Consider the following 9602-nt stretch of genomic DNA (forward strand, 5'->3'; position numbering starts at 1 on the left):
CTTGGTTTGGATGTCTAGTCGTTTTGAAACCGGGACGTTTTGGAACCAATGCTGAAATGGTTTCGAAACGTCCTGGTTTCAAAACGTCCCAGTTTCGAAATGTCCTCCATCCAATCTATACATGAACCGCCCATAAAACCGTGTGAAAGCCCTTACAGTGTCGTCGATCCTGCTGAATTGCGACGCCATGTATCAAGAATATCAGAATCGTCTTCTTCAAGGAAAAGAGAATAATGGGAAGGAGAGCACGTCTTCTACCACTACCGTAACCACTCCATCGATTCTTCCCAGTACTTCTTCTAGTACCACTCAACCACCACCGCCTCCTGTTCGACCCCATCATCCGAAAGGCCATCAATACGCGCCGATGAAGGGATCAAGTATGATGGAAACGACGGAGAAAGAGAAGGTTGGTGATGAAAAATTGGATGAAAATGAGACTATTTTCAGTAGTTTTCTTGTGAAAAATGTGAAATTTCGAGAATTTTTACTCAAAAATCGACGAAATTGAACAAATTTAGAACTGTTTTCATGCAAAAGTCGGGAAAAATCGATGAAAATGAGATGATTTTTGAGTTTTTCTTTCGAATTTTTGTCGGATATGAATTCAGGGTTTCAGATGATGAAAATTTGAATAAGGTGATTTTCATTCGTTCCTCTACGAAAAACGTGAAATTTCTAGCATGTTTACCCAAAAATCAACGAAAATGAGGCAATTTTTACCTTTTTTCATGTAAAAATCGGAGAAATTGAACAAAATTTCCATTTCTGGCTGGCGCACCTTTGACGCTATTGAGCAGGATTTGAGGTAGAAGTTGACTGAAACCTGATGATGTTAATACGCTAAATGAGCATGAAAATTGGGTTTCCTCTTTGATTTTCACTCAAATTTTGAGAACATGCGAGGAAAATCGGGAAAATATCGCCCAAAAACATCAGATTTTTTCTGAAAGCCACAAGCTGGCGTACCTTCGACGCTATTTTCAGTCCCCCCTACGTCATTGAAAGTGGCGAAGTCCACCGCCCGCAACCATACTCTTTTTTCTCTGAAATGGTCTTGTTGAGTTCGGCTGGAGCACCTTTGACGCTGTCAAATTTGAAAAATTGGAAAAAAAGACTAAAAATGTCGAAAAATCCCATAATACCATGATTTTTGACAGAAAAAATGTGGGAAAATCGGTCAAAAATGGCAAAAATGATTGCCTGGCGCGCCTCCAGCGCTTTGAAAATGAGAAAAAATCGGGTAAAGTGGCCCCCAACAACATTGAAAACGTCTTGGTTTGCTCTGCTGGCGCACCTTTGACGCGTTACGAACATCATCAGCACATGAAATGGTTGGACTAGCGCCCGTTTAACGCTGTCGCATTTTCCTATCAAAAAATTCGTCAAAACTGAAAATTCTACTAAAAACTCGATTTGCCGTCACATAAAAATGGCTGAAAATTCTATTTTTTCCGTTTTCAAAAAACCAAAAAAATTTAATTTTCAGCCAACCGACGCCCACTCGTCCGCCTCTTCCTCCTCCGGATCATCTTCAAGTGGAAGTTCGATTTCAGATGCATCCGACAGTTCAGAAGACGACGACGACGAGGACGCTCCGCCCCCAACGTCTTCATCCACGTCATCGAAACCAAGAAAACACCAAAAAACACGTCGAAGCGAGTCTCCGGAAGAGAAGAATAAGAAGTTGATCAATCAGAAGCATGCCGATAAACTCTTGGATCGACTTCATGGAAAATAATTTTATTTTTATTTTTTCCAAAATTTTATTTTTTCATTTTTTTTTTTGTTTCAAATGTGTTTCTAAAAACCCTCAATCTCGTTTTACAAATAGCAGTTCTGTCATTTTTCACTTTTCTCCGCGGAGACTCCGCCCCTTTCCCCTATCGGGTTCTAGGCTCCGCCCCTTTTTAAACCCTTAAGGGTTTTTTTTACAATACATATCTTGAAGTTTTACACTTTCGGGTATCTCTTCTACATTTCGCTGTCTCTTTCTCTCTATTTGGTTCAAAAAATGAGTATTTCTTTCACTTTTTCTTTTCTAGACTCGGTTTTTTTTTGCTTTTTTCTAGAATCTTTATATTTTTCGTCTATTTGATAGCAATGTGCATCTTTATATGGCTTTTATATGACTTGTATGCGTATTAAAGACAACGCCTATTAAAAGGAATATTCTTTATGGAAGAAAGTTAAAATAAGTCATTCAAACGACGCATGTCCATTCCAATATCATTTAGCACCACATCAGAACAGTAGAATGGGTCCATAGAGATATCGATGGCACTCCAAATACCCATCATCAAGACAACGACGATGCTGACAAAAAGATAGCATTTGAAGTAGAACTGAAAAAAGTGCGCATATTTGGAAACTGGGGGAGGGGGGGGGTGGCGCTTCTAATAGAGTGTGTATCTCTATTTTTTTGCCGACGAATTCGGCCAACCTCGGAACCAGGGCTGTGCGAAAAATTTTTCGAACAAAAAATTTTTTCGGTTTTTTTCGGTGGTTTTCGAAAAATTTTACGGCGAAAAATTTTTCGGTCTAAACTTTTCGAAAAAGTTTTTCGGACGAAAAATTTTCGGATAATTTTCGAAAAATCCGTTCGAAAAATTTTGGAAATTTCTACTGAAATGTTCAAAACTGAAGTAACAAAAGAGTGATTTTTGAGTGATTTTTGATTTTTCCTGAAATATTGTACTCAAAAACAGGTTTCTATGAGCCTTTCTTAAATTACTTACAGTTTTCATACAAATTCAAGATTTTTGCCTCCGAAAAACACATTTTCCAGACAGTTTTCTGGAAACTTTTTTTTCGAATTTTTCGGTTTTTTCGGTCAAAATTTTTCGAAAAAAAAAGTTTTTCGCTTTTTTCGGTCCCAAGCTTTCGAAAAAAAAGTTTTTCGAAAATTTTTCGGAAACTTTTTTTCGCACAGCCCTGCTCGGAACCCAACTAACTCGTGAATTTTATTGAATTTAATAGTTTTTTTTTGGTCACACAAGGGAAGTCTTTGGAGGCGCGACTTTCAAATGATCTATAAATTTGGTTATAGGTTTTTTCGGCTACGTGCAATCCATTTCTGCCGTCAAAACCTACTGAATGTCTCTGCGAACCGAGTAATGATCTCTCAAATTTTTCTTATGGTCAAGCTTTTTCACATGTAGCTCCGAATCGGCAAATAGCATACACAACAGAGTTGCGCGGAAGTGATTTTTTCTAAAACGGAAGTCGGAAGTCGGAAGTAAAATTTGTAATCCGGAAGTCGGAAGTCGGAAGTGAAAAAACGCCCGGAAGTCGGAACTCGGAAGTCGGAAGTCGGAAGTCGGAAGTAGATTTTTTCGCAAAGATTCAAAAACTCCTAGAAAAAGTTCATAAAATTCGCGAAAATCAGTGGAAAAATTAGTTTTTGGCTGAAGAAAAGCTCATTTTCTGTCTTTTTAGACCATTTTTCCTTCTATTTCTGCGAGATGTACTTTTTCGAAATCCCACAATTATGGAATGACGGAAGTCGGAAGTAAACATCCGAAAACGGAAGTCGGAAGTCGGAAGTAAAATTTTGAAAACGGAAGTCGGAAGTCGGAAGTGAAAAACAGCCCGGAAGTCGGAAATCGGAAGTCGGAATTCCGCGCAACTCTGATACACAACATATTCTCATTTTTCGAACGAACGAGTACATGCAAATCGTGCGATGGAGTTTCATGTGAAATGTGAAAAGGCTTAAAGTTTGAGTTTTGACTGCAGAAATGAACCCCCAGTAGTCGAAAATATCTTCGATCAAATTTATGAAAGCCGCGTCTCCAGGAACTGCGGGTTGAGTACTGAAAACCAAGCGGGCTTCGCTGAAATCAACAAAAAGGGAATTCAAAATAAAATGTTTATTTAAAGTTTTGAAGGAGGGCTGAAGTCATACTTCTAAAAACTATTATTATGGAATTGTAGTAAGATAACAGGTATCGAGTTTGAGTTTACGAGACATATCGAGGTAGAATGCACGCAAGAAGAAAAAGTAAAGGACGATACCAATAGTGGCACATATGGCGTAGAACTGAAAAAAAAGTTAACATATTTGGAAACTTATTGAAGACTACATGTGTTACGTTGAAATGCTAAGTCACGGGGGTCTTGGGCTTTGCTGAAATCGTGCGAAAAGGTTTTTTCCTAGCATTTATCGGTAGAACTGATTTCTAAAGCTCGTGTCAAAAACAGTCAGAAAACAGGCCAAAAATGCAGGAAAACTGATAAAAATCGGCTCGAAAAGTGGTCGATTAAACTGCGTATCAAAATGCCACAGCGAAGCAGCAAAATGAAAAAATTAAATTTTGAATTTGCCTTCAAGTCTTGTGGAGCACGCTTTATTTTAGTACTCAGCTCCAGACCTCGGTGCGAGAAAATTCAACCTAAAGTATTACGGTAGCACTCGTTTCCAACTGCGTCGAATAAAGTCATTTTCGTGTATCACGATATCCGAATTGACGGATCCTAGGCCACGACCTGTTTTTTATTCAAATTGCCATAATAAGTAGCATCTAACAAAAAGGAAACATTTTCCATATACCGGTTGAGAATCGGCTAAAACTTTGCACATATATACTTTCGACCCTGCTTAATCACATGCCGTTTGCATATACTACGTAACACGGCAAGTCTCAACCGGTGTATGAAAAAATTTCCCTTGTAAGCGACGATTAGATTGCGTTTCGGTGCTGGGGGGTTCTGAATTCTAGGCTCCCAATAAGCTTAAGTTCCAGAATAACACGAACGGGGAAGAAGTTTGCAGAAGCAGAAAAACAAAAAGTTCGGCCAGCACTGGTCCTTTATAACAATCAAGTTTATCAGCAGAGCACACTATCTCTACAGTAATAAACACTCTTACCCATAATTTGCTCCTATACTTCTCTTCTCGATGTCTCTGGTTCAATGGTTCAACGTGGTCGGTGAAGAAGTCCAAAAGCTCTGTTTGGCCCTTTTTCAAGTTGAAAACAGACGATACATTGATGTTATTATCATTGTTGATTCTATCGATGTCAACGTTCGAATCGAATACACTGATCCATTTGAACTCGCTGATTTCCTTCTCACATTTGGCGGATATTTCTGCTCTGAAATTTCAAAAATTATTGAAGGAGGACAGAAACACGTTGAGGCCCAGGCTACCTATGCGAACACGCTCTAACGAGAAACAACGTGGAAATGAAAATATTTTCACGTATCCTAAAATTTTCTGTAGGAAAATAGATTCTAATGTTCACCGCCACGTATTGCGGACCATGTCTTTTTCAGAGCGCGTTTGCATAGGTAGCATGGGCCTCAACGTGCAGAAATCATGGTTTTTTTGATTGCAGATTTTGATACTCCAGAAAATTCCAAGAAACTTTTCTCATTGACGTACGTTTTAAAAATCGCTCTAACCACCACAATTCCCGAGAGATTTTCTGAGTGTAGTTCTTTCGGACAAAGTTCTTGCTCAATTCCTCGTTTCCGCGCTTATTCGAAAATTTATATCGGAAAAAAATAGAAAAAAAGCGTGTCCGAGAGGACTACACGGCTGCGCGGAAAAAATCTTCCATGAAAAACGCTCTTTTGAGTTACTAGGGAAGGATCGAGATGGAGTTACGGGTCGAGACCTATGTGGTTGGAAAGCTTGAGCTCTGAAACGTCCAAAACTGTTTTCCAAATTTGCAGAACGTTTCTAGGAATTGTCAAAAATGAGCTCAAAGTTCAAGACCTCCATTCTTAACCATACAAATCGTTCGAATGGGGAACTACTTTCTTCTCTCCTTTGATAATCAACGTTTTTCAACGGTTGGATGCACAGGTAAAGCGCGATGGATCCATCGTGGGTCCACATGCGTCCATATCGAATATGGACCACATAGGATCCATAATGCGTCCACATTTAAAACGCGGATGGAATATGGATAGGGAGGATGTCGGTCGTCCTCGAATTTCCGTGGATCGCGCGTGCATCCATATAGGATCCATATCAGTCCACGCTTAATCTGACTTTCCAACGATAATCCGATATTCCGCTTTGCGTGTTGTTTATAATAAATCGAGGCGAATTATTTTTTTGGAGTATGCCGAAATTTTCTCCGTTTTCCAGAGTTTTCACCAATTTTTTGACGGTTTTTGTTGAAAATAAATTATCGTTCACTGAATAAAAGATAATTAAGCTATTGCCGAAACAAATTTCTGTTATTTTTCGTATTGCCATTATCTGTTTGAGAAATGAAGAACTTCGAGAAAGAACGGAGAAAATGTACAAGTCCGAGAAATGGAAAGTGAACAAGTTGAAAAAAGGAATAGTGAAACAACATAATAGCAGTACATACCAATCATAACAATGAATTAGGGCTTTCTAGTGTTTCATACAGAATAATCAACCAAATACGGTTGGTAGAATTAATGCTGATATGCTATCCATATGCGTTCCATATGCGCCCCACGCTTTCGTCCGACCGCGCGTGGATCCATATGGGCACATAAAGGGTCCAACGCTCATTCTTTTTAGCCACATATACGCCACCGCGCGGTTCCATATGTGTTCCCCAACGGTTCACCTGTGTACCCACTCGACCATCCAACCGTTGAAAAACGTTGATTATCAGAGGAGAGAAGTTCCCCCTTCGAACAATTTGTATGGTTAAGAATGGAGGTCTTGAACTTTGTGCTCATTTTTCTCAATTCCTAGAAGCGTTCTACAAAATTAGAAAACAGTTTTGGAAGTTTCAGAGCTCAAGCTTTCCAACCATATAGGTCTCGACCCGTAACTCCATCTCGACTCAGGATCCATCCCTAGTTCGGAGAAAGAGAATTGCAGCGATTTCAAGCATATTCGCCTGCAATTAGAGAAATATCACTTCAATACTTTTTTGAAGGTGGGGGACAAAAAAAACCGTTTTGAATTCAAATAAATTTGAGTTTGTTTCATATATTATCCTTGCTTCGTATACAAACTGGAAAAAGTGGGAAAAATTAAATATTGAATAAAAACAAACGCGCTCCACTGCACAAGAGTTTCATATTGTAACAGTTCTAAAAGCAATTACCACCCGTAAATATCTTTGTTCTAAAAACTCACTTGGTTTTTTGATGATTCCAACAATGAAGTGCCAAAACCGCAATGAGCAAAAACGGCACACAGCCGTTTAAAGAGATGGACGCTTTGTAGAGATTAGCCCAAAGGATCAGCAATGCCATGATGATGAATATAGTGTTCTGAAATGAATTTTAAGGTGTATTGACTGTGGAAATTGAAATAAAAGACAGCAGATGGCCTAGGATCCGACAACTCGGACATTGTGATATCGCACCACCACATACCCTCACACGACATTTCGGCGCTATACTAGTTGGAAGGGGTCACTTTTTTTCGCGATTTTTTCACTTTTTTCGACATAAAAATGATAGCTGATTATTTCTATGATGTTTTTAAGTTGTTAGGACACAAAAAAATTTCCATCAAAAAAAAAATTTTTTCCCGAAAATTTCCAAAAAATAGCTTTCAAAATATAATTCTCGGATTTTCTGATACCATCAAAAATTGGCGCTAAGGGAGTTCGGGGGGCCACTCAAATTTTCGAATTTTTAGGCAGATTTTTGGCTGAAGGTGTGAGGCTGAAGGCGTGTGAGAGACACTTTTTTGTTACTTAACCTTTTTCTTAGGCTTAGGTTTCTTAGAAATTCGGGAAAAAAAATTGACAAAATGATTAATTTGTCAATTTTTGTCGTTTTTTTCAATTTTTTTCCGAGTTTCTAAGAAACCTAAGCCTAAGAGAATGGTGAAAAGTGGTCCCTCACAAGAATCACACTCATTGTGTAAGCTTTGTCCCTCTTTCAGCACACTGATTCGGAATCCCCCCAAAAAAAATGTTTTTTTGATGGAAAATTTTTTGTGTCCTAACAACTTAAAAACATCATAGAAATAATCAGCTATCATTTTTATGTCGAAAAAAGTGAAAAAATCTCGAAAAAAAGTGACCACTTCCAACTAGTATAGCGCCGACATTTCTTGCACGTCAAGAGGATCAAGAGCTGTTGGGAGTTAAAACTTTTATTGACCCCATTTTTTTGTATGTTTTTTTGTAGGTGGACTAAGGTCAACTCTGATATTTTCATAGAATAATCTTTGTGCACCTGTGAGTTCATTTTCAGATCGAAATTTTTTTAAATCGGTCTGAAACACGCTGAAAGCGATCGCCGGTCAGTTTGGGCATTTCGGTGGCCTAGAAATTCTCGGCTTCGGCCATGTTGATTTTTTCCAATTTTATCGCTATTTTTGCTCATTTTTGTGGTTTTTTTAAAATGAATTTATTAGGAAACCTCAAAAATTGATAGGAACACTACAAAAAATTGTAGAAAACGACGAAAACCTAAAAAATGAATATTTTCGAAGTGAAATATCTAGAATGTTCCACGGCCACTGAAATGTCAAAACCGCCGCTCGTTCTTAGCAGGAATTGACCCGAATTGAAAAATTGGGGGTACTCGATTTTAGAACTCGGAAAGATAGAACTGCAACAAAATAAAACTGTAACAATATAGAACTGACAAAAATAAAACTGAACAAAATGGAACTGCGACGAAATAGAACTGCTACAAAATAGAACTCTAGTTCGATTGGAGCGCGTTTGCATTCGTGACTTTTTAGAATAATTATAACCAGTTTTCGAGGAGAAAAGTCGACTAAAAACACTTATTTTATGGAGATAAAGTCGTTGTCTATTTAATAGTCAACAAAAAACTATATAAAATTATATTAGATAAGCCCAATAAGCATTTTCAAAAAAAAAATTTTCAAAATAGACGACCCATGACTTTAATTTGTGTTAGGCCTGACGTTAATGACTTCTTCTCTACTACAATTCCCATATGGAATTCTATCATATGTAATACCCATGACTTCCTCCCCCCCGGTGAATTTGTCTCCCTGCTCAATAATTCAATTAATAGACTATGATCTCCCCCCTGTGAATTTGCTCTTTACCTTGCCCCCTCTCCCCCTTTTCGGTTATTTCATCCATTTCATTCATATCTTCTCTCCTCATGTCAATTAATTCTCGTTCCCCCCATTTTTCCCCATACCTTCGGACTTATTAGCTTGCTTTCCTCCTATTTCGCCCTCCTACCAGGTCTATAGCCTCGTGAGGGGCATGATCCGGTCTCCTGTTTTAATTTTCTTGATTTATACCCAATCAATAAATAAATATATATATATATATTAAAAAACCAGTGGTAGAGTTCTATTTCGTAGCAGTTCCATTTTGTTCAGTTCTATTTCGTGGTGTTCTATTTTGTAACAGTTCTATTGTGTTCATTTCCACTTTGTAGCAGTTCTATTTTAGTCAGTTATATATTGTTACAGTTTTATTTTGTCGCAGTTCTATTTTTCCGAGTTCTAAAATCGAGTACCCCCGAAAAATTCTTTCAATATGCACAGCGGGGCTGCGCCTACGCGCGGACTCCGCAGCCAAATTCCTCGGCCTCGTGCGACGGCGCGCGAAATTCAAACGCCAGTTATTATCACTCATCGCCAACAGGCTATTTCACTCATAGGGGACACACATTTAACACATTATTGGTGGTATTAACTGAAATAAGCTATT

The 9602-nt window shown here is 38.3% G+C and overlaps 1 pseudogene across 1 annotated transcript; it reads right to left on the bottom strand.

Annotated features, from left to right (window-relative positions):
* Positions 1-3922: 3922 nt before the first annotated feature.
* On the bottom strand, positions 3923-7197 carry GCK72_016946 (annotated as a pseudogene). Its single transcript has 4 exons — positions 7079-7197; positions 6747-6836; positions 4871-5096; positions 3923-4042 (listed from the first exon to the last, which is right to left on the bottom strand). Coding segments are annotated over exons 1-4 (555 nt in total).
* Positions 7198-9602: the final 2405 nt, after the last annotated feature.

This window comes from Caenorhabditis remanei, chromosome V (assembly GCF_010183535.1).
Source record: "Caenorhabditis remanei strain PX506 chromosome V, whole genome shotgun sequence".
NCBI lineage: Eukaryota > Metazoa > Nematoda > Chromadorea > Rhabditida > Rhabditidae > Caenorhabditis > Caenorhabditis remanei.